At 42.1% G+C, this 25,301-nt stretch overlaps 1 protein-coding gene across 1 annotated transcript in view; it reads left to right on the forward strand.

The window, feature by feature from the left end:
* LRP2 (LDL receptor related protein 2) overlaps window positions 1–25,301 on the forward strand; it is a 211,957-nt gene that overhangs the window by 95,626 nt on the left and 91,030 nt on the right. Inside the window, exons 34-48 of the mRNA XM_066577806.1 lie at window positions 81–224; window positions 765–874; window positions 2,447–2,624; window positions 4,149–4,362; window positions 6,387–6,626; window positions 6,824–7,012; window positions 7,749–8,666; window positions 11,237–11,402; window positions 11,575–11,733; window positions 13,624–13,913; window positions 14,000–14,203; window positions 16,338–16,580; window positions 17,651–17,776; window positions 20,341–20,460; window positions 22,851–22,982. Coding sequence (XP_066433903.1) covers window positions 81–224; window positions 765–874; window positions 2,447–2,624; window positions 4,149–4,362; window positions 6,387–6,626; window positions 6,824–7,012; window positions 7,749–8,666; window positions 11,237–11,402; window positions 11,575–11,733; window positions 13,624–13,913; window positions 14,000–14,203; window positions 16,338–16,580; window positions 17,651–17,776; window positions 20,341–20,460; window positions 22,851–22,982 — 3,433 coding nt within the window. The remainder of the gene's footprint in view (window positions 1–80; window positions 225–764; window positions 875–2,446; window positions 2,625–4,148; window positions 4,363–6,386; window positions 6,627–6,823; window positions 7,013–7,748; window positions 8,667–11,236; window positions 11,403–11,574; window positions 11,734–13,623; window positions 13,914–13,999; window positions 14,204–16,337; window positions 16,581–17,650; window positions 17,777–20,340; window positions 20,461–22,850; window positions 22,983–25,301) is intronic.

Genomic DNA, 25,301 nt, shown 5'->3' on the forward strand with positions numbered 1-25,301 from the left:
TTTTGTTCCCAATCTTCCACTGTCTATACATGAGGAACTGACCACTTTATGCCTAAAGCAATTTTTGTCTTCCCTTCCAGGGTGAAATACACCGAGTTAAGTCAGATGGAACGAATAGGACGGCCTTTGCTCCATCTGTAATCATGGGCACACCTATTGGTCTGGCTTTAGACTGGATTTCAGGGAACCTTTATTACACAAACCCAGCAACTCAAACAATCGAGGTAAAGTGTAGAAGACATAATGCTATAAATAGTTGTTGTCTGTGAGTAAAGGATATTAATTTAGCACAATTATAATTTGATGCAGGAGAAATTAAATGTATGTGCACAAGGGTGTAGCTATGTGGGGTGTAGAAGTTGCTGTTGTACCTGGATGCTAGTCTGTAGGAAGCCACAATTCCATAGATGGCTTGTAATAGCTGGTGCTGGTATTACATGGGGCCAAGGAGCTTCAAGATACTCCTCTGCATATTTATCCATAGATTAGCAACGCATTGGATTGTATTCCATAGCAACATACAATGGTTGAGTTGGAAGTCACCTCCAGAGTCATCTGGTCCAACACCCTGCTCAGTGCAGGATTCACTAAATCATCCCAGACAGATACTTGTCCAACTCTTCCAAGTTACGATTATATTCCAACTTCCTTACCCGTGCCCTGGAATCCATTTTTGTACTGCTCATTGAGGTGGCACATCAAATGTCAAGTCATAGTCCATTATCTGTATTTTATCTGCATCTTCTTTACCACTATCGTTTAAGGTTCTCAAGCTGTATGGAGACGTAACGTATAGAAAGACTGTTATTACAAATGATGGGACCCCAACAGGAGCTGGGAGGCCTATTGGAATAGCTGTTGACCCAGCTAGAGGGTATGATATATTTATGTTTTATGCATTGCACAGAACCCCAGATATTTGGCAGATTACTAAATCCAATCATGGCCACTAAAGCAAAGGTTCAGCATAATTGAGAATGGCAGCATGCCGCTTATAATCTGATTACTTCTTGCTGTCTCCATAGCTGTGGTTAAGGTGAAAGCCGGAAGTGATCAGATTATAAATGGTGTGCTGCCAATCTCAGTTACACTGAACCTTTGCTTTAGTGGCCATGACCGGATGATATGGAGTTCGCTGCCAAGTAGACCGTCGAAGCAACTTATACATTGAAAGGAAGAATCCAGTTAAAATGATCTCCAGATATGTCACAATTACATGTCAGTAGATGACATTGGTGATGCTTCTAATCTCAGACTATGGGCAAAAACATGAAGCCGTATGCGCAACTAAGCTTCCTGCTACAGAGCGTACTTGCGCATGAATGGGGTTTTTTTCTTCTGGGGCTGTCCGAACTTCGCGCCATAGCGGGAAGATAGGTCCTTTTCTATCTTTCCCGCACGTTGTATTAACTACGTGCGAGAAAGATAAAGCAAGTCCTATCTTTTCTCGCCCATACAACTAACAGGTGAGAATACCGCTAATGAAAATGAAACCATTGAGATCAATGGTTTTGTTTTGTCCCGTTATGCGGCCACATATCGGGATAAAATCACTGATTTCCAGTTCTTTTTTATGTTGCACTGTTTCTCTAGCACCAGTCCTCATAAACTCCCAGTAGGTCATGATTTGAAGATATGCTATAGAGAGAATACCTGTGGCACATACATCACCTGTGCGATACTATGGAAATCCTGAAAACATGGCCTGTTGGGGGTTGGTGAGGGCCGGGGTTTGGGAAGCGCTGCTCATACTCAAAGAATTTGTGTCACAAAGGCAACACTTTTTCAGAAGCTCTGCTATCAGCTAATTGCTGTTGGTCTGGCCTCTGAATCTCTTGGGTGATCATCTGTCATCACCAGGGTGGAGCTGTGGCCAGCCACACGTTGCATGTACTCTAAAATGGTTTGCCAATTATTTGTTAAGCATTGCGACTTGCATTTTCACTTGTACCAGAATAGACTTATGGATAGGTGATAACTGATCGGTGGAGGTCTTACTGCTGAGGCCTCCACTGATCCTGAGATCCCATCTTCCCCTCTTCTCGTCACTGTGGCTTGCTGCACTCATCTTTAGTAACATCGGATTGAATGGAGCAGCAGTCGCACATGCATGTCCCTGTTTCATTAATGGGGCTGACCAATGTAGCCAAGTACAAGAGATTGGCTATTTCAAGCAGTCCCAATGACAATGAATGGAGCAGCACTGCACATGGGTTAACACCACACCCCTCCATGTCTTCCTTGCTGCACAGAATGCAGCAAGCCCACAGTGAGGGCAAAGGGGAAACATGGGAACCATGTTCTTGGAATCAGTGGGGCTCAGAGTGGATAGGTGATAAAAGTCTGTTCTGAGACAATGCTTTCAATGATTATTGTATAAATACCAGAATTTTACAAAGTGTTCTATGAAAATTTGGTAGCAAAAAATTGCAATTTTTCTTTTTAGAAAGATGTACTGGACTGACCAGGGAACTGAAAGCGGAGTTCCTCCAAAGATTGCCAGTGCACATATGGATGGCTCCAATCCAGCTGTCTTGTACACCAACAACCTTGATCATGTTGAGTTTATCACAATTGACATTGCTGAGCAGAAGCTGTACTGGGCCGTGACTGGCAGCGGAGTGGTAATAAATACATTCTTGATTGTTCACAATAGTTATATGGTAGTTGGATTTTTAGCGAAACAAATACCCTCCTGTGTACAACCTTTGCATCTGCGTACAGCTTTCCGGTATGTTGGGAGGTATCGTTTTTCCAGTGGCTAGAGAACCACAGGGTTAAGATGGCTTTGAACTAAGTTATCCAAAACAGTATAAAGCGGTTAAAGTACCCATTTGGTGAGTGTTAGCATTTGTCCTTTTTGCCATCTATAGCATTTTAAAAAGTTCTTGCCATCGTCAAAGAACAAAAGTTTTATTTCTGTACTATACACCATTTATGTCAAACTCTACAAAAATCAATACACAAAGGAAGGTAAAATTCTTATTATTCACCCACTACAAAAGCCCCCTATTAGATAAAGCAATAATATCCTTTTTAAATACTCATTAAAATCCAGACACAAGACAACAAAAAAGAAAGAACCAAAAATATTTTAAAATCTAGGACCCAACTCCTTATGGATGAGCAGAGTTGTGAAAACCCATATTGTCCACAGTATGATCACCAATAACAAATATGGCACAAAGCATATAGTCATGGACCACTAGGGAACGTCAGGATAACTTTTTCATTTCCATTCATCCTTAATCTCCAATGACCAAAACCCCCTAAAAAGTCATCCAGGAAGAAAAGGGGAGGGGTTAGAGTATCACCACTCTCCCTACAATGCCCCCATAGTGTCCCTGTATGCAGAGTGTTCACCCTGAAAAGGACGTTCCTGCAATCCTGAATATTGTATTTTTCTTATTAAGCTCTACAAACAATATACATAGACAAAAGTGAACCAAAACTCTCATTAAATATATAGGGTATAATATGATTTTTTAAAAATATTTAAGAGGTCAAAAGTATGAAAACCGACCTGGTAGTGATTGCTTTAAGCTTCCATGTGTGTACATGAGGTATAACAGTATTTCTGGCCATTATATGACTTGCATACTGCATTTCCTCCATGTTCCCCTCTGCAAGGTGTACATCTGATACTCCATTCTCTCAGGACTGGTGGACGGAGCTGCTGCTGCTGCTGTGCTATGTGTGCTGTGTTCATGAGACTGTTCACAGAAAACTGTAGAGATTCTAATTTCTTACTGTCTGATATACACACAAACATAACCTCATCATCTAAGAGTGTACAGCAAGATTTGTATGCAATGTATATGTATAAACAGCAGCAGATATCTCAGCATTCACGCCTGTGTGTGTGTCTCTCCCTTCCCCTCCTGCCTGCATACAGTTCATAATGACTCATGCTCCAACTCTGGCATCCTATTGCCCTCTGTCAATCATGTGAGGACAGACAGTGGACAGCAAGCTAGGGGGAAGGGAGACAGCACTGTAGAGTGATGTGTCAGATTATTTTAGGTAAATAGCAGTTTTGCTAATTATCACACTGGCTATTATAAAGTACAAGTTGTTTGAAAAGTTAGTGTCCCTGTAAGGTCTGTGCTATATGTGACACTGTAATGAACCCATAATTATCTTCATAGATTGAAAGAGGAAATGTGGATGGAACGAATAGAATTACTGTGGTGCAGCATCTTTCACATCCCTGGGGTATCGCTGTCTATGAGAACTTCCTGTACTACACTGACCGCGACTATGAAGCCATTGAGCGTGTGGATAAGTCTACAGGATCTAATAAAGTGGTCATGAGAGACAATGTCTCCGGACTTAAGTGTCTACGTGTCCACTACAGAGACAGTGAGTACCAGTTTGTAACACAGGTCATTTTTGAGAATTTGAATCATTACTACCTTGCTATTAGTAGTAATATAACATAGTAACATAGTAGGTTAGGCTGAATGAAAACAATGTCCATCTAGTTCAGCCTGTTTCAACGCCCTTGTTGGTCAGGGGAAGGCAAAAACCCCAAGAGGCAGAAGCCAATTAGCTCATTCGGGGGAAAAATTCCTTTCCAACTCCATAATGGCAGTCAGAATAATCCCTGGATCAACCTTTGATAATTCCTACCTGAATGTAAGACCCAGAACAGTAACCCACTGGTCACCTAATGTCTATATCCTGTAATATTATAGCGCTCTAGATAGACGTCTAGTCCCCTCTTAAACTACTCAAAGGATTTTGCCATCACCACGTCCTCAGGCTGAGAGTTCCATAGTCTCACTGCTCTTACAGTAAAGAACCGCCTTCTATGTTGGTGATGAAATCTGCTTTCTTCCAGACGTAGCGAATGCCCTCTTGTTACTGTCGTAGTCCTGAGTATAAACAGATCATGGAAGAGATCCTTGTATCGTCCCCTCATGTATTTATACATAGTTATTTGGTCGTCCCTTAACCGTCTTTTTTCCAGGGTGAATAATCCCAATTTGGATAGACTCTCTGGGTATTCCAGTCCTCTCATTCCATTTATTTATTTATTTAGTTGCCCTTCTTTGAACCCCCTCAAGCACTGCAACATCTTTCTTGAGCACCGGTGTCCAGAACTGTACACTATAGGATAGTACTGTACTATAGTATGATTCAACAAGAATGATGCAAAAGTAAAGCTGATTTTTTCATACAGAAGTTGTTATCCAGAATGACATGAAAAGATATTAAAACTCTTCAAGTTTTTAATGCCCCTTGTTGATGTGGGCATTATTAGTGACACTAGATGACCTAAAACAATGTTTTTCTGCTGTAGTGGAATTAGTAACAGAGGATAGGCTGAGACGTGTCTGGGCAGAACTGGACTACTGACATGACATCTGCCGTGTCACCAACGGTGCCCACATCAAACATCTGTAAGGTGCAATACAAACTTGAGGAGTTCTTCTAGCGTTTCATGTCCTTCTGGCTGTTGTATGGCAATTCATCCATGGACTAATCAGCCTAACTTTTGCACCATTCTTTTTGAATCATCCTGTGCAATGATATGATAGTGAGGGAAATTTATTAAGCCCAGAATTTGTGATGCTGGGCTTAGTATGATTTTCCCCAGCGCCGTGAATACATGGAAAGGCGTAGGTCTCTTCATATATTAAGTTCATTCTGGCAGCTCTGTGCGCCTTCTCAGAAATGTAAGTAAGGTCCAACCTGGCGTACACTTCTAGCATAATTTACGCCATATTCTGGCATAAATTATGCATAAATCCATTGGTATGGGGCGACCACAGTCCTCCCAACAGGCCTCGCCTATTTTCGAAAAAGTGGTAGGACCAATGCAAAAAGGAAAAAAGTCAAAAAATGTTCGGCAAATACCTGCTTGCACAAAAATCTTAGGCTTTTTTTTTACTGCGGAAACTGGCACAGCCCTTTTTGTAAATGTGCCCCAGTGTTCTTGAAGGGCTATGTCATGTGTCCTAAAAGCTTCTTACTGGATTTTTTTCTTGTTCATTTTTCCTTAGTCCTTTTTCTATATACCCTTATGACAATCTGTTAATGCAATAACTTATCACATGGCAGACTTTATTTGCTATAACCAGTGGTCTGTACCTCATTTGAAGACTAGTGTCTGACATATGCCAAGATTATCACGAGGTGTGCGTCTCTTAATATATTTGCCATACTTCACTCCAGGTCAGACTTTACATAGACCAGTATGTAAAACACTGGTCTAGGAAAACCTCCTCCAAATGCTTGGGTCCATCTATAGAGAAAAAAAGGCAAAAAGTGTATTTAATCAAGTAAAATTTAATTATAAACATTTCTATACTTTTTTGCCGGATCTACTTATCTATCCAACAAGGTATATAGTCACTACCCTTTATTTCTCTTCAATACAGATGTATCTGGTTCTTCTAATGGATGCAGCAATAATCCTGATGTTTGCCAGCAGCTGTGTTTGCCAAAACCCAGTGGACAGTTCACTTGTGCGTGTGCCACAGGATTCAGCCTGAGCAATGATAACCGAACCTGCACGCCATACAACTCCTTTATTGTGGTATCAATGCTCTCAGCAATTAAAGGATTCAGCTTAGAAACCGCAGATCATTCGGAAGCTATGGTACCAATGGCTGGACGAGGCAGGTGGTCTTCCTTCATTACTAGTACTTATACAGGGTTCAAGGTTTTGCAGTAAAATTTCAGAATAGATACCATTAGATAAGACCAACCACTCTTTGACTAATCCACAGCAAATACCGATGTAGTCGTTTTTGCCCCCATTAAATAACCATGATAGATGTGAATACTTTTGCTAATTTTTGTACAATCTTTGTAGGTCGTAATGCTCTTCATGTGGATGTTCACATGCAATCTGGATTCATATATTGGTGTGACTTCAGCAGCACCGTATCTGGATTCAACGCAATCCGTCGCGTTAAACCCAATGGCTCCTATTTTAGAAATGTAGTTACTGGTGGTATTGGGAGGAATGGAATTCGAGGGATCGCTGTTGACTGGGTTGCAGGTAAGTTGAATCAAAAACATTGCGAACATAATTTATTTACCACAGACCATATAGATCTAAATAAGTTGTGCCAAAATTGACTTTTATCACCAATCTGTAGGTTAAGTGATAGAAGTCTTCTTGGTGGGGGTCTCACCACTGATGGGCCACCGATCCTTCCGCAGTGAGGAGGAGAGAGGGAGATGGGAGATCCATTCTCAGGAACGGTTGAGACCCTCACTAATCAGACTTTTATGGATAGTTGTTAAAAGTCAATTTTGGTATAATCTCTTTACCATCTTCCCATTTCAAAACTTTGCATGAATGTTGTAAACTTGTAATAAGCAACAATAAAATATCAGATACAGTAAAAGACAAAAAAGTCAAAAGTAATACAAGAAGCCTTGCATTGTAACACACATAATTAACATAGACCCATATAGTTTAAGGGGGTTGTACAGTATTGCCAAAACATGGCTGATTTATTCCAGAAACAGTGCCACAGCTATCCATGGGTTGTGTCTGGTATTGCAGCTCAGCTCCATTAAAGTGAGTAGATCTGAGCAGCAATACTACACTGTGGATAGCTGTAGTGTTATTTGAGGAAGAAAGCAGACATCATTTTCTAACCCTTGACAATCCCTTTGTTGTCCCATCAAAAAATCCTCTATTTTAAAAACATCCCTTAGAAAATAAGCCCCAGTGAGTGAATTTCGAGTGTGTGGTTTCACAGTTTCCTTATTACCTATTTTTTTAGGAAACCTCTACTTCACCAATGCATTCCTGACCGAAACCTTTATCGAAATAGTGCGCCTGAACACTACATACCGTCGTGTCCTAATGAAAACTTCAGTGGATATGCCCAGGCATATTGTGGTGGACCCTAAGAACAGATATCTCTTTTGGGCAGATTATGGGCAAAATCCTAAAATTGAGCGAGCATATCTGGATTGCACCAACAGAACAGTTCTGGTAGCTGAAGGAATTGTTACACCAAGAGGATTAGCTGTGGATCGCAGTACTGGCTATGTTTATTGGGTGGATGACTCTTTGGATATGATTGCAAGAGTTCCACCGGAAGGTGGTGAAATTGAAATAGTAAGATATGGCAACCGCTATCCAACGCCTTATGGGATTACTGTATTTGAGAACACAATTATTTGGGTTGACCGAAACTTGAAAAAGGTATTCCAAGCCAGCAAGGAACCTGGAAACGCTGAGCAACCAACTGTCCTCAGGGATAATATTAACCTTCTTCGGGACGTTACTGTATTCGACAAACGTTTCCAGTCAATTTTACCACAGGAAATCAATAACAATCCATGTCTGGTGAATAATGGAGGATGTGCACACTTTTGCTTTGCCTTACCTGAGACACCTGTACAAAAGTGTGGTTGTGCCTTTGGGGCAATTGGGAGCGATAGGACAAGATGTATCATCTCAACAGATGACTACTTGATATATGCCCTTGAAGGCTCTATTAACAGTTTGCCTCTGGACCCTGAGAATCACAGTCCTCCTTTCCCCAGGGTCAATGTCCCTAGGACAGCAGTGGCTTTGGATTATGACAGCTTGGATAACAGAATATACTACACCCGAAGTGCGGGAGCTGGACGGAGTGAAATTCGATACTTTGGGCTTTCAGCATTAAATCAACATACGACGGTGGCTTCAGGTAGGGAAAAAGTGGAAAAATAATTAATCAATTTTATTATAATGTATTGCGTTGTAAGGTTATTTATTGTTACATTGCTTGGGGCATTTATCAGGTAGACCTACATATGTTTCTGCAGAATGATGACTATTAATACCTGTAAAATGTGTAAGTATAAAAAAAATGGTAAAATGTAAATACACTCTTTGTCAAAAAAAATTAAGCCCCTAGAAGAAGTTGTCGTTTTGCTGCAAAACTCGGCATGCAGTTCCATCTCAGGCAGATATACAAGTGATTAGAGTTGAGGTGTGATTACATTAACAGTCTTGTCACCGGAGGCCCTAAAAGTGGTTCCACCCTTGGCCTATAAAAGGCTCTCAGAGGCCCCTTGTGTGTAGTGGACCTTTTTTGCCTGAGTTTTAAACAAGTTTTCTAAAATGTAACAGGTTCTCCTTAAACGATAATTTTCTGCTGTTTGCACCGTGTTTCATGTATTTAAAGGGTTATTCCCATCTTGACTTTTTGTAGCCAAGATGGGAAACCGCTGCTCCCGTTACCAGCCACCCGACTTGAGCCTAAACAACAATCGAGTGCTTCAGGCCAGTGCTGTTTTCGTAGCTCTCATTGAAGTAAATAGAAGCTAAAGAAACAGCATTGCATGTTGTGCCACATTGATGCCATAACTCCCCGAGTTGCTCTGTGCTATACTGTTTCCATAGCTCTCATTCATTTCAGTGAGAGCTATAGAAACAGCGCTGGTCTGAAGCACTTGGCTGTTCCTGATAGGTGGTCAGAAACTGAAGGTTTGGTTTTGCCATCTTGGCCATGAAAAGCAGAGATGGGAATACTTCTTAAAATTCTGATTTTCAGGTGGTCTTCCCCATTTTTCTGCTGCTCTGCTGTTTGCAATTTTCGTTCAGGCAGACGGCATGTCACAAACCTACCATTTTGCCAGTAATTCACTATCCTGTACTTCCTTTCCCTCACATTCCATGCTGCATTGGTCTGTCTTTAGTCCAATCAGCAGGGTGGCAGTATCTGAATGCCCACCCCTCTGCTTTCCTAGGACAATTGTCAGAAATAGACATTCAGAGACATTCTGGCCAAATGGTTAGAAATTACATTATAATGTGTACATACACACATATGTTGTAACAGCAGGATATGTTGAGTCTGTGGAGATTGTAGACAGTGTGTCTGCAGATCTGTTAGCCTGTGAGTGTAGGGAGCTGCCTGTAAGGATAGCCCCTCTCACACAGCTAAGAACACATCCCAGCATCCCAGTTACTACAGAAGCTCAGTACCTAACTGCAAACGTGGATTGCGGAGGAGCTTTAAAGGGAAACTCCTAGTAGCAGCCCCTTCAAACTTGATTTACAGTGGTAAAGCAACAACATTTTTGATTAAAGTATATTACAAGAATGATAAGACACATACTGGTTATTACATGAGAATATGTTCTCTAAAAGGTTAGTGCCCCTTTTTAAATGAAAGCCACCCAGTGATTAGCTAATTGATATGGGAACATGTTTTTTATAGCCGATATGAGGAGGGAAAGTTGTGGCTTTCCATTCACATGTATGGCCAATGACGTAATAGATGAAAGAGCCAAGTCTTTCAGAGTGAGAATTGCTCTTTGTTAGCAACTTTTCGCTGGCAGATATTCTATAAAGGAGCCTGAGTTGGGAACTCAGACTCTTGGATGTCCTTGTGTGCTTATAGGGCATAGGGAAAGGGGTTGCCTCAGTAGGACTACCCCTCTAAAGAACATGTTAACCTTTGAACAGCATTTTATTGTTTACATATAGAATTACTCTACATAAAATCTAGAGTAGACTCACAGATCCTCTGTAATAATCTGTTCTGATCCTGAGTTACAGTCTGTATTGTGACCCCGAGCTGCATTGATAAGTCTGCAGTGAAAATATGTGACACATCTGCTACGGAATCGACATGCTATAGATTAGAAAATCTCCAGCATGGGCTGAATTCCTCAATAAGTTTTTTCCACTATCCGTTTTGAAATTCCATCCACATGGATTGTACTGGAACACTCTGTGGATCCAAAGTGTGGAATCCATTAAAACGACCCTTCTGAATCTGAAGTAGTCTGGGAACCCCCCCCCCCTCTTTCATCACTGGTATGAGCTGCCACTTATGCAGCCTGAACCAATGATTAGACAAGAGGTGTGTCTCAGACTACTTCCAACTAGGCGGTGTAGCTACACTACAGCCACAGATTTCAGCTTGCCCTAATAGAGCGGAACTAAAAAGCAGCCAAGGAGCAACATCTGTGGGAAAATAAATAGCAAGTTATCATCCCCTCTAGGTATCGACTTGCATATCCATTTTGAACTTTTTTTTGGAGGGTTGCTTTATGGACCTTAGCTAAGCTGTTAGGAGTAGGTCTATTAGCAAACTTTTTGACTGTTTCCAGGACCCACCAGCCAACTACAGTTGAAGGGTATAGTGCAAACTGTAATTCAAGGTCAGTTCAGCAAATGCAAGGTTATTATATGGAGATGAAATTGTATCGTTTTTATCATGGATGAATACTGAAGTGATCTCTTATTTCCTTGCTTATCTTTCAGACTTGGGAGCTCCGGATGGAATAGCCTTTGACTGGATTCATAAAAGGGTTTATTATAGTGACTATCTAAACCAGACCATTACCTCAATGGCACTGAATGGGTCTGATCGTACCATTATTGCTCGTGTATCCAGGCCTAGAGCGATCATGTTGGATCCATGTAGAGGGTAGGCCTTCTTCTTCATTCACATGTTGGAGAAATATTATCAGTGCACAGATGTAAACCCCTTATATTAATTATAGTCCACAGTATGGTATATATAACGTATTGTATATATTGAACACAAGCTATGCTCCTTTTATTGGAATTATTAAATATCTTTCCCTTCTGTATGTTAGGTACATGTACTGGACAGACTGGGGCACCAATGCCAAGATAGAAAGAGCTACACTAGGAGGCAACTTCCGTACAGTTATTGTGAACACCAGTTTGGTGTGGCCCAATGGACTTACCCTTGATTATGAAGAAGACCGAATCTATTGGGCTGATGCAAGTTTGTATGTACTATGTACTATTACCTTTGCTTTAAATGAGAGGATTATAAATATTGTAACGTGTGTACATATTTAATGTATTAAGCGTGGTTTTGGCACTCGGGGTTCTGCTTTGCTGCTCTGTTTAGGGAAAGGGCAAACCCAGCGGCTAAACAGCCCCATATCTGAATTGAACTGAACAGCACCGGATGGTCCCCAGTGGCTTTGATGGGATGCGCCTGCTTTACACCCAGCTGCCCTGCTTTTGGACAGAAGAAAAAGTGCTGCATGCAATGCTTTATCTTGCAGTATTTTGAGCCAAATCTGTGACGGAACCTACAACCGGAGGTTCCAATGCAAATATGAAATTGGCCCAATACTAAGCTCTGTTCTTTCTACCGTGTCTTGGTTTTGACATCTGGTCAAAAAAGATATTTTAGTTATGGTGTATAAAGCAAAAGGCAGTTCTTTAACTAAAGTAAAAAGACAGAAGCTATAATGTGATTATACTTTATACTGAGCCTAAACAAATCGAGAAAAAAACACACAAAAAAAATACCTCTGGTGGTTTCACGTTTTTTTTTTTTTAAAGTTGCAGTTTTAATACAGTTTTTTGATTGAAAAAGTGGATGCAACAGAAAAGAAAAGTATTAGGTCCTACCTTTAAACTCATGTTTCCCTACTTCTGATTTTGGCACAAAATACTGCATAAACAACTGTCACAAAACTCATGCGTAGAACTGCACTTCAAGGGAGTTTCTGGGATTTTAAAAACAGATTACTTTTTGTCAAAAACAGCCCCATGGTTGCCTAGGGGTTGTGTCTGGGATCTGCAGCTTAGCTCTATCGCAGTGAATGGGGCTGAACTACAATATCAAACCTCGCCTATGGCATAGAGTGATTCAATTTCTGGAAAAAAGAAGACCCTTTTTTTCCTAATCTCAACCAATTTAATACACCGTAAGGGCAGCTGCCCATTGGGGCATTTGTGGCCGCAAAATCTGCACACCCAATGCACAGCAAATAGAACCCACTGATATCAATGGCTTCCTTCATATGTGTTTTTCTTCATCATGCATTTCGGGCATGAGGAAAAAAATGCAACACGCTCTATTTTGGTGCGCAATTGCACACCGAAGCCCCCGTCTACCCCAAATCGCACACTGAACTTAGCGATTTTATGAGGTTAAAAGATAGTAGGTGAGACAACTGACTTGGTTGTCCCAAGTATTAAGTAGACTGCCCAGCTTACTGAGACACGGTGCTGCTAGATCTGCGCCAAAAAAGTACAGTAAAAAGCACTGATATGAGCAATGTAGCCCACGATCGTGTGCCCTGCACAGCACATATACGTCATGCGATAGCCTTGTTCATAGCGCAAATATGTTGCACTGAAGTGTGCACATTTGGGCATATACCAGTGTGAAGGAGCGTAGTTGCGCATGAACAAGGTAAAAATCTCCTTTTTTTTACCTTTCAAAGTCCGCACTATGCCACGCGAGTTTGAAAAAAAAAAAACGGGAATATAGGTCCTGTCCTATCCTACTTGCACATAGTTAATACTACGTGTGAGCAATATAGGGCAAGCCCTATCTTTTCTCTGGTCTAGTATTAACGCTCCAAGAATCCCAATAGTGGAAACGAAACTATTGAACTCAATGGTTTCGTCTCATCTCCTACTGGAACGAAGGATCAGGCATGTTGAAATCTAGTATGTCCGATCCGTCCTCCGGATGTCTGCCATTGAGAAGAAATTCGGAAGCCTCAATATACAATTAGATTATCGGCTAATCACACTGAAATTGATTTTCCTCGGAACGGCTGTATTTGTTTTTTATACTTAGCGTGAAACGTACTTCCTTTAAAAATTTCTCTACAAGCCTAAACTAAATGTTGTTTTCCTTTCTCTAACAGGCAGAAGATAGAACGCTGCTCTTTAACCGGTGCAAACCGGGAGGTAGTGGTTAGCACAGCCATATACCCATTTGCTATGACCCTGTATGACCAACACATTTATTGGACCGACTGGAACACAAGAAGTATATACCGGGCCAATAAACATGACGGTTCGGATCAAATCGTTCTGGTTCAGAACCTGCCACAGCGCCCAATGGATATCCATGTCTTGTCGAAAAACAAACAGCAGCAGTGTGCCAGCCCCTGCGATCAGTTCAACGGGGGCTGCAGCCACATCTGTGCACCAGGTAAAATTTACTATGCGAATGTTGAAGGTTTATGAATTCTTTTACAACTGGCAACACCTACATGGTAACCTTGTCTGACTCTTAAGGTCCCAGTGGAGCAGAATGTCAATGCCCTTCAACGGGAAGTTGGTATTTGGCAAATAACAACAAGGACTGTATTGTCGATAACGCCACTAGGTGCCAGAGTGGGCAGTTCACGTGTCTCACTGGCCAGTGCATCCCGGAAAGATGGAAGTGCGACAACGACAATGATTGCCGGGATGGCAGTGATGAACTGGAACGTGTATGCGGTGAGTTAGATGTAGTTTAAGGTGTTTTTTCCTATTTGTTTTCTAAGCGATTCAATAAACTAGAATTACAGAATGTTTTGCTCCCAAATGCTCTATTGTTATTGAATCTATGAAGACTTGATACAATGAATAGCAAGAAAAAAGGGTAATTTTTGTCAAACATTAGTATGAAAGGAATTGCCGGTCTTTCAGAAATAGCGCCACTCCTGTCCATAGGCTGTGTCTGGTATTGCAGTCCAGTCCTTTCACTTGAATAGTGCTAGATGCAATACTAGCCACCAGCTCTTTAACACGGAATTAAATGTAACAAATAACTTTGTACCCTATAAAACATTTAAACCACTTTTAAGCTCAAACAAGGTCCTTCAAGATGAATAGGTCGATTAGAGAGGCGTTAATTACTCCCTAACACTCTCAGCCACGTAAAGCTGAACCATCATCCCACTACTGCAGAGCTATTGACTCACTAACTGCTTTATTAATTACCTATAAAATCTTCTCTATCCTTGGCGGATTTACCCATCAATCACTGAGCACCAGATTGGCACAAAGGAGCACATGCCCTAAGACCGGCATTTCATATGCGTGGTCTTGGTATAGTGCCTGCCGAAGTAAGATGCAACAGATTTATTGACTAAGGCACTCCTTTTTACTTGGCTCATCTCTGGCTGCCCCAATGCCAGAAAGTCAAATCTACACCAACTATAAGCTGATAGAAATGTGTTCTTTTTATGATATCGGCTGTTAAAAACACCTCCCCATGTCATTTAGCTTATCAGTGGGCGGCTTTCATTTTAAAGGGGTACTAACTTTTCAGACAACTTCTGCTCATGTAATAGTCTGTATGTGCCTTATCAATTTTGTTATATACTATCATTGAAAATTTTGCTGCCTTACCACTGTAAATCAAGTTTGAAGGGGCTGCTACAAGCTTCCAGCTTCTCTGCAATCCACTGTCTGTTGTTAGGTACTGAGCTTCAGAAATAACTGGGACGCTTTCCTAGCTGTGGGGGATCTGTATTAGACCAACTAGTTTGAGGAGTTGTACCACAGGATTAGGAATAATTTGCTGATCAGTGGAGCCTCACTGTTGAGGCCCCCATCGATCCCAACAATAGGGGTCCCATTACTGTGGGCTTCCTGTAGCCCCCACAGTGAGAATGAGACTAAATAGAGCACTATTTGCGCAAATGTGCTAATGCTCCTTTCACTTTCAATTACATAGTCAAGCGTCAAGCGCCGTTAGCCCCATGGAAATGAATGGAGCATTGACTGTGCACATTTGGCCATTCATTTTGATGTCACTGTAGGGGCAGAAGCGACCCCTCAATAACAAGCAGAGGGGAACACAGAACCCCCATTCTCAAGATCAGCAGGTGTCTCAGCAATGAGACCCTAACCGATGAGCAAGAGGATAACTTGTGATCCTGGTACAAGCCCTTTAACAGGGGCATACCTGTAGGGGATGCAGAGGATACGGTTGCATTTGGGCCCAGGAGCCTTAGGGGGGGCCACAAGTCCTCTCTTTTCCATATAGTAAGCCTAGTAGTATGAGTAAAGCATTATAGTTGGGGGCCCTGTTACAGATTTAGGGTCCAAGAGCTTCAAGTTATGCCTCTTGCCTTTAAGGCCTTTTTTGGGACCCTCCTCTAGGAGCTAAAAAGGAGAGATGCATGGGTGTATTCAAGCAGACCATATATTTCATGGACCACAATTCATGTCATGCCAACTATGAAATACTGTATAAAAAGTCTGGTTGGAGAAGGTTGCCCCCGACAAAATTAGTCGGTGCCCAGAGCCGGACTCATGGCATTAACCGATTGCTGTAGGGTCTTCAATATGAAAGGGGTTGCATCTATAATTGGCAGCCAATGGAAGTAGGCAGTCATGTACATTTCTCAATAAGCCGTGCTAGTATTTGAGTTCCCTTCTCCATATTGTATGTGCCAATGTGACTGATCTCCGACTACTTCTTGTGAATTTTACTAACCATAATGATTATTTATCCAACATGCAGTCCGTTTTGCAGCTGTCTTTGCCCTAGCAGGTACAGTATGGAATAGGAATGGTGTAGCCACTTAGATGCACAATCCTGTACCTGTCCACTTCACTTACTTCTATGTTATTTTGGCAGCTTTTCATACCTGTTCACCGACCGCCTTCACCTGTGGCAATGGGAAATGTGTGCCCTATAACTACCGCTGCGACCACTACAATGACTGCGGAGATAATACTGATGAAGTCGGATGTCTGTTCAGAACCTGCGACCCAAACACTGAATTTGCCTGTAATAATGGCCGGTGTATTTCCCGTTCGTATGTTTGCAATGGTGTCAACAACTGCAACGACAATGGCACATCTGATGAGAGGAATTGCCGTAAGTCACTGCATATATGTCCATTTACTATTACAGTATGTACTATTATATAGTAAAGTTTAGAACTTTTCGCCTAGTTTTCTTAGTAGAGCTGAAGGGGTTTTGAGGCTGAAGCTAGGCAGCTAGTGATTGGGGTACAGGACAATATTAAGCACTCTTTATGGCGCCTCGTGGTGCTTTTGCAGGGTCCCATACTGCAGAGATAATCTCCTATATAAGCAATGCTGTTATTCAGCATCTGACTCATACAAAGCTATAGTATAACTCCATAGACTTCTATGGGTGAGTAGATATGTCAACCATGTGGGCAGGGGGCTCTTCATAGGGTGATACTAGACAGCAGGTAATGGCAAACTACCTTGGGGATTTCCAAGGGGTGTTTCCTATATAAAGTGGCTTCAAACGAGTGTATTTGCGCCGCAATAATTGCGTGCGTAATACGCAGGGAATAGATCCCATTGATTTCAATAGGTTCATTCACATTTCCTCTTCTGTGCATGTGAAAAATTAATAGAACATGCTCTATTTTGTCAAACAAGTCTAAGGGAGGTGCACAAATGCGTATTCAATATTTGCGCAATTCCCGTGGAAAAAAGAACACATTTGGACCTCATTAGACTAAATAGGCTTTTTAAATCAAGGTGTGGGGGGTGTTGGGCATACATATGAACATGCCCAACGTGCGCAAAAAAGTACAATACAATTCGGAAACATGTGCGCAAATCAATCTCGTTCATAGTGCAAATATGTTGCGCTGACGTGTGCACATTTTTGCGTTTCTTCGTCTGAAGCCGCCAAAACTATGTCATACTGCTGAGATTTGCTGAATGCCATTTACAATCGTGAGAGTTGCTCCTCAGCGCTCCTCGACAAGCTGCCATTTTCAGCATGTTTATAGTTTGTCGCCAGATGCAGTTGTTTCTGGGTAAAAAAACGGACCATTATTTTCTAACCTTTTGAAGGATAAGGAATGAAACTTTTCTAACTACTAGCCAGGAGTTGGGGGAAGGGATACAGAGGATTTGGGTTGTTTGAACATTTTTCAGCATTTTTCTCGTTCTCTGTTCAAGCTGATCGCACATGTCAGCCGGGGTACACGAAATGCCAGAGCACCAACATTTGCATTCCTCGTACTTATCTTTGTGATGGAGATAATGACTGCGGAGATATGAGCGATGAAAGCCCCACTCACTGCGGTAAGATTTGTAGTGTCTAATCAGATTACTAATGACGGCGCGAACAACAGAGCTTTTAGAGTTACGAGGAAAGAACCTCTTACTTTACAGCAGTTATGCAGATGGTAGTTCTGATTCTATTGAACAATCTGCGGCCTTGTGACCTGCGGAGCATTCTGGAACGTTATCGACAAGCAGAGTAATGGCCCAGGAAAGTTTTTAGAATCCAATTAAATATATACTGTACATTCGACACTGAAGGTACCTTTAGACCGAGGAAGCAGCGCTCAGGAAAGTCGCTGAAGCGTATGGACGACAGTCAATTGTTCACTTTTGCACAGAGCACTTATTCATCATTAGTTGTTTTCCAACATATCATTTATGCAGATTGGTTCACAAGTCGTTCAAGTACAAACGACTAACGACACAACTTTTGAGCAAGCATGGACTAATTTGTTAGAAGTGAACTGACTAGTGAGGGGGTTATTACTCGTTACTATGTTGCTGGCCGTGTTTACACAGAACGACTATTGTTTGAATTTGCTCATTTGAGCGATTATTCGGTCTATGGCCATCCTATGTGAAGGTACCTTAACATATAGGGGATGGACAAAAATATGGAAACAGCAAGAGATGCCCTTTTTGACCCTGATTGGCTGATAGCTTTCCCGCCAAATTTGTGTTTACTTCACCTCTTGCCCTGCTCCGGGTGGTTTTAGGAACCAGCTGGTACCAAACCCCTGACCAATGGAACAGTGTTGCTCGGGTAGATGTTTACTTGTGCCCGGCGGCATCTATATCATATTACCTCCACTTAAAATCGGTCTCTACATGTCTTATTGAAATATGATTTATAATCCCATGTAATTTAGGGCATGCATTTTGTATGGTGTTTCCCTATTTTTGTCCACCCCCCTGTATTACACTGGGAAAAACTAATATTTGTGTGCTTTCTATAGGCAGCTCTGATTCTGAGCGCCATTGCGCCTACTGCTGATGTATGTAGCTATATAAACTTTTAGGCGGATAGTCTAACTGAACAGCCCTTTCCATATTTAGGGACTTTATGGAATGTCTCACTCAGGATCCCCGCTGCCCAGCTGACTGAAGGGGCCGCGGTGTTCGTGCGAGCGCAGCAGCCTTTTTAATGTTTAAATTTCAGTAACATTGTAACAAAGTATGTAAAGCTGAAAGAAAGACATGTGCCCTTCCAGTTCATCCAATTACTCCACCTCCTATGTTGATCCAGAGAAATGCCAAAAAAACCAATGAGATAGAAGCCAATTTTCCTAATTTTAGGGGAGGACAATTCCTTGGCGACTCCAATCTGGCAATCGGAATAATCCCTGGATCACCGACCCCTCTGAAGTAATCAGAGTCTATAACATATAACATTGTATCGCTCAAGAAAGACATCCAGGTCCCTCTTGTACTCTTTTCATGAGTTCACCATCACCGCGTCCTCAGGCAAAGAGTTCCATAGTCTCACTGCTCTTACAGTAAAGAACCCCATTCTATGTCGTGTAGAAACCTTCTTTCCTCTAGACATAGAGGACGCCCCCTTGTTACAGTCACAGTCCTGGGTATAAATAGATGATGGCAGAGATCTCTGTATTGTCCCCTGATATATTTATACATAGTTATTAGGTCGCACCTTAGACGTCTTTTTTTCTAAACTAAATAACCTCAATTTTGACAACTTCTCAGGATCCAGAGAGCGCTCAGGATGCCATATTTTTTTTCATAGCAACTGTTCCAAGTACTACAGGCTTGTGAAGCGAATGGGATCATCCTGCATTACTCGGAATGGCCATTATAAAAAATACAGCGCTATGAGCACGCTCCAAATCGTACTCAGATGTAAACATTAAAGTGACTGCAATGCTCGCATCATGGCCCCTTCAACCAGCCTGTTTGCAGGGGTCCCGGGAGGCAGATGCCCACCACAGAGATATTGATGTCCTTTTCTGTGTTAACACATAAGTGCAAAGGTGCAGGACAGGAAGTGTTGTCATGTGCATAGGAATTAGACCCTTAATTTCAATCAATGGTGGTGTTGAGCATACAACAAATGTGATTGGCAGTTGTCTTTAAAGGGGTGCAGGAGTGGCATCACTAACATCAGGGTCAAGTGACCACTGCAGCCAATTACTGCCCCCTTCAGCTGCTGATTAGCTGCGGTAGCCACATGACTTGGCGTCCTGTCATAATCACTCATAACAGTTGTTCTAAAACTTGTTTAAAAAGTCTGACATTGACTTGCAGGAATGCGGCCTTCCTATAGGTGGCGCTGCAGAGATATCATCCCATCTTTGCATACCCAGGAAAAACACAAATTTCTGAAACTGTTTAGAAGAAAATCTGCATTTATTGCCACAGCAACCAATCACAGCACAGTTTTCATTGCCCATTAGCTCTATTACAAATGAAAACTGTGTTGTACTTGGTTGCTATGGATACATTTTTTGGCAGTTTTTTTTTTAACGTTTTATCATGTATTCTGCAAATATATACTTTAGCCTTAAATATTTGCTTAATCAGAATTCTGGTATAGAATATAATAATCTTTATTGATTCCATTGCAGCTACCCTTACATGTACAGACAGTGAATTCCGCTGCGCCTCCGGACGCTGTATTCCCGGTCACTGGTACTGTGATCAGGGAGTAGACTGTGCAGACGGCTCTGATGAACCAGCATCATGTGGTAAGGGGTAGGGAAACATATGCCAAGAGTGCATGCACTCAGACCATATTTCTGTCCTATTCTTGTACATATGCTATTTTCGTATGAGAATCGGACACATGGACTGTGTGGATAGTAATTGTGCTGTGTGCACAATGGGTTCCTGCTGTTAAGGGACTTTCATTTGGTTACAAAATTATTTGCAAATTTTTTAGATTCCGGACCAGGAAATGATTGCCAATAAATACCCCAGTTGTTCATCGTGCCGGATCAGCTCTTCAATTCCCACCATCACCTGCTTTCCTTCATGTTACAGGGATGTGATAGGAGACATTATCAGAGTCAAGGCAAAATGGGCCAAGAAAATGCCCTGGCTACACTAGTCCCGTCCCAGGTGGAGGGGAGTCTTGTAGTAGTCGTTGGCACCAGGCATGCCAACTTTCCACCCATGCAGGTCCCCTATTGCCTGTCATTCTGGGAGGACCTCATTCCACCTTGGGGAATCCTCCGTGTTGGGAGCTTCTACCCCGGTGGGGCACCTCCGAACACAAACTCAAAAAAGATGAACTGCGAGGCAATTACCACTACCCAAGTTAGTTCTTCCTTCTGTATATCAAATTACTGTGCAGTGCCTGGTGTAAAGAATATCTGTCCTAGAGTACAACTAACTAGAGTAAGGGCCTAAACAGGTGACCATGTTTTCATCTGTTTTTTTTCATATGGGAATGTGAAACGCTGAACGGCAAGTGAGAGAGGACTGCATGATCCTCAAAGAGTAGTCTAAACAGGCTACCTGAGTGCAAGCAAGCTGGCGATTACAGCAAATGAGAATCATCCTGTGTCTAAGGGGCATTAGGCTTCTCCAGACATAGAGCCAGTAGGGGATGCTAAAAAGATGTCAGCTGTTAGACTTGTAGAATTATGAATGCCGCTCCAGAGTATAATAGATATCGTAGCTCAGGATCAGTGCAAGATAAGTGATGCAATGTGTTACAGAGTCAGTCATCCCGTAATGTAAATGATATCTACATGAACAAACCCTGTATAATATAACATGTCTGGTAGAGACCTCCTATAACTGGACAAATTCCCAATAGTCACATCATTTATTTTCCATTTAAGTTGACTTTCAATGGGTTTGTTCACAAGCGCGTATTTTGCGTGCGCAATTCTGCCGTGCAAAATAAATACACAACGTGTTCTATTTTTATTTGCACAGGGAAAGAGAACATTTTGATGACATGAAATTAATTGGCCTTTTCAATGGCCGAGAGCATTGTTGCGTGTTTTTTTGAGCAGCTTCACACTGACATATTTGCTCACATATTTACAGTTGCAGTACGTGGAGAATAGAGCCCATTGATTTAATAATCATCTTTATTTATATAGCGTCAACATATTCCGCAGCGCTCACACAACAGGGGAAATAAGGCAAGACTACAGTTACATGAAGTAATCAATTGATGGAAACAGTAGGGGTGAGGGTCCTGCTCCAAAGAGCTTACATACTACAAATAGTGGGGTGATACAGAAGGTAAAGGGTCTGGAGATGTGCATGGTATGGTAAGGTGGAGTGTGAGGGATGCTATACACACAGACAATGGTCAGGCCATATAGTGGGGGAATCGGTATGACTGCAGGTGATGGTTGATTACGGCTAGCAGGAACTGCAGTCGGTAGGTCAGGGAGCATGTTATCAGGCGGAGTATAGAGGGGTTTGGTTTAGGAGATCTGGTATGCCTCACTGAAGAGGTGCATTTTTAGAGCACGCCTGAAGTTTTGGGTGATGGGATTGTCCAGATAGTTTTTGGTAGTGCATTCCAGAGGACTGGGGCTTCTCTAGAGAAGTCTTGGAGGTGGAAATGAGAGGTTTAAATTAGAGGGGCAGAGCAGAGGGTGCGAGCTGGCTGGTGAATTGAGATGAGGGAAGCAATATAGGGATGCGCGGTGCTGTGGAGAGCTTTGTGAATGAGGGTAGTGAGTTTAAATAGAATTCTGTATTTGACGGGCAGCCAGTGCAGTGACTGGCACAGGGCAGAGGCTGTTGCGCGCTCAAACCAAAGACTTGTTCACAGTGCAAATACGTTGCATTGAAGCGTGCAGAACTGTGCGTACGCTCGTACGGAACCACCCTTAAGGGCAGATTATTGGAATTATTTGCTTCTCTTTGATTTGCGCATACCGAGAACAGAACAGAGATACATTTGTTTAGCTTACAGGTTGAGAAAGGAGCAGAATGTAGGTGAAGTGATTAGTGTCCTCTTATCTGCCGCGCTCAGACGGTACCTCGCTTGCTTCACGTTGTACAAAGAACGTCTTATACAAAGAATACCTTTCTAGTGAGATAACATCGGGAAATCTTTTACATGTCCTTTCTATAAACAATCACCAATTGTGTCCATTGTTTGCAGTTTCCCATGTGAGGACATGCTCCAGCTTCCAGTTCAGGTGTGATGACGCCCGCTGTATACCAGCCACATGGGTCTGCGATGGTGATAACGACTGTGGCGACATGAGCGATGAGGACCAGAGAAACAACTGTGGTAAAGATTTTGGGGCAGATATATGTTTTATTTGTGTAAATCCAGCACATTTTACAGGGCTGGGCACATAGTGTAGGGGCCCCTGTGCCAAGAACCTGCCTGCCCACCCCCAAAAAATAAATTATTCACACAGTTAGACAACCCAGCAAGCTTAGATACAGTGGTTCAACTTAAGTATACCTCTAAATACTGGAGTCACCAAATAGTTATATCAGTTATTGGTTCTACACAGTGATAGTGATTACAGTGCTGTTTCCTCCAGTGATCACAGGTGACATCTTCCCTGATTGGTAATGTCTGTTTTCAGACTGCACTTTTCTATACAGACAGCCGTCGCAGAAAAAAAAGTATACCTCACAGTCAGTATTGAATGAACGAAAACAGTCAAACCGTTTTCGGGTTGAAGTTTGCAAAAACTTTGGTTCAGCACAATTCTGAATCTTAGGTGGTTCGTTTCAGCTGTGCCCACTAAAATGATCTTCTGGTCCTTCCTAAATGTTCTTTATAAGTAAAGCTGTTTATTATGAAGAAGAAACCCACACAAACACAGGGAGCACATACAAACTCCATGCAGATGTTGTCCTTGGTCAGATTTGAAACCTAGAACCCCAGCACTGTAAGACAACTGTGCTAACCACTGAGCCACCATGCTGCTTCTTCCTTCTCCGCCTCCTGAGGACCAGATGGAGAAGGAAGAAGAAGGTGGTTCAGTGATTAGCACTGTTGCCTTCCACTGCTGGAGTTCTAGGTTCAATTCTGATCAAGGACAACACCTGCATGGAGTCCAGATATGAGTAGTAGTAACCGGCAGCAGACAGGAATGTAGAAAGATACAAAAATGTTTATTTACCCCATTACAGAAAAAGAGTAGCGACGTTTCGGTCAAATAGACCTTCCTCAAGCTAATACATACTCATTAAAGTGCACACTATATATAGGGAATGTGAGATGAACAGACCAATAAAAACATGTTATACACAGGTATACCTCGTAAATCGCTGATTGCCCAGTTCTCCACGTCATGGCTGGTGCCGGCGCATGCGCTGGGATAACGTACAGCTCTTCCGCGTTCCAATGGGGCTGTGTATCGGCTCTCGCGAGGACTTAGATCCCGCGCATGCGCAGACACAAAGACGGCACTGCAAGACCCGCACACGCGCGGTTGCACCAACCGGGTCGGCTATGAGATGATGTCACTCATTATGCGCCCGCCACCAGCCATGACGTGGAGAACGGGGCAATCAGCGATTTATGAGGTATATCTGTGTATAACATGTTTTTATTGGTCTGTTCATCTCACATTCCCTATATATAGTGTGCACTTTAATGAGTATGTATTAGCTTGAGGAAGGTCTATTTGACCGAAACGTCGCTACTCTTTTTCTGTAATGGGGTAAATAAACATTTTTGTATCTTTCTACATTCCTGTCTGCTGCCGGTTACTACTACTCATATCTGGACTGCATCTGTGGAGCTTGTCTAGTTTGGCCTCCTTTACTGGCGTTTGCATCTATATTGCCTGACTCTATAAGAGGACTATTGCAGTGCTGCTGGGAATTCATCTCTGCTTTTGAACACCTGCATGGAGTTTCATAAGAAGCAATTTCATGCTTCTTCATAATATAGGGCATACATTTCTCGAGTAGGAGAAGAAAAAGAATAACTTTCATGGCTCTTAAACAGGTTTATACACCAGTTTTAGGCATAATGATAAACTTCCGTTTCAGTTAAAAGTAATTCGGAGTGAAACAAACTTTTTGATGAGGTTGGGTGAACCGTCCGAACTGAACTTTTCAAAAGTTCACTCAACACTGCTCACAGTATACTTTTGTAATAATTGTATTTGTTGGGTAATATATATCATTGGATGCCTTTACAGTGATACGTGTTGGAGCCATTCTTGGAGGGTATATGCTGGGAAATGTTTCTGAGGGCTACCTCTGTTGAAAGCCCAAAAATGCTGTGTAGACACAGCCTCAATTGTATTTCTATCAGGGCAACTGTGACCAAGATCACTTATATCACTTACATGACGTCCACTGAGGGTGTAGCAGTGAAAAGCTACATAATGACTGGAGTGGGCTTTAGGCTAAGGTTACACTGCAACTTTTTGTATGGGACAATCATAGTAATGTTTGCAAGAAATGTGCTGCATGTGAATGCATCAGACAGGGGTTCTACAATCAAAGCCACGCTTCTCCATATAGTGTATTAAATGGGTATTCCAACCAGAAGCAATTATCATCTATTGTATCCATTGGATAGGTAATAAATTCTAGATCGATTGACTGATGGAACCCCCACCAATCATTAGAATGG

This window comes from Eleutherodactylus coqui, chromosome 8 (genome assembly GCF_035609145.1).
Source record: "Eleutherodactylus coqui strain aEleCoq1 chromosome 8, aEleCoq1.hap1, whole genome shotgun sequence".
Taxonomy (NCBI): Eukaryota; Metazoa; Chordata; class Amphibia; order Anura; family Eleutherodactylidae; genus Eleutherodactylus; species Eleutherodactylus coqui.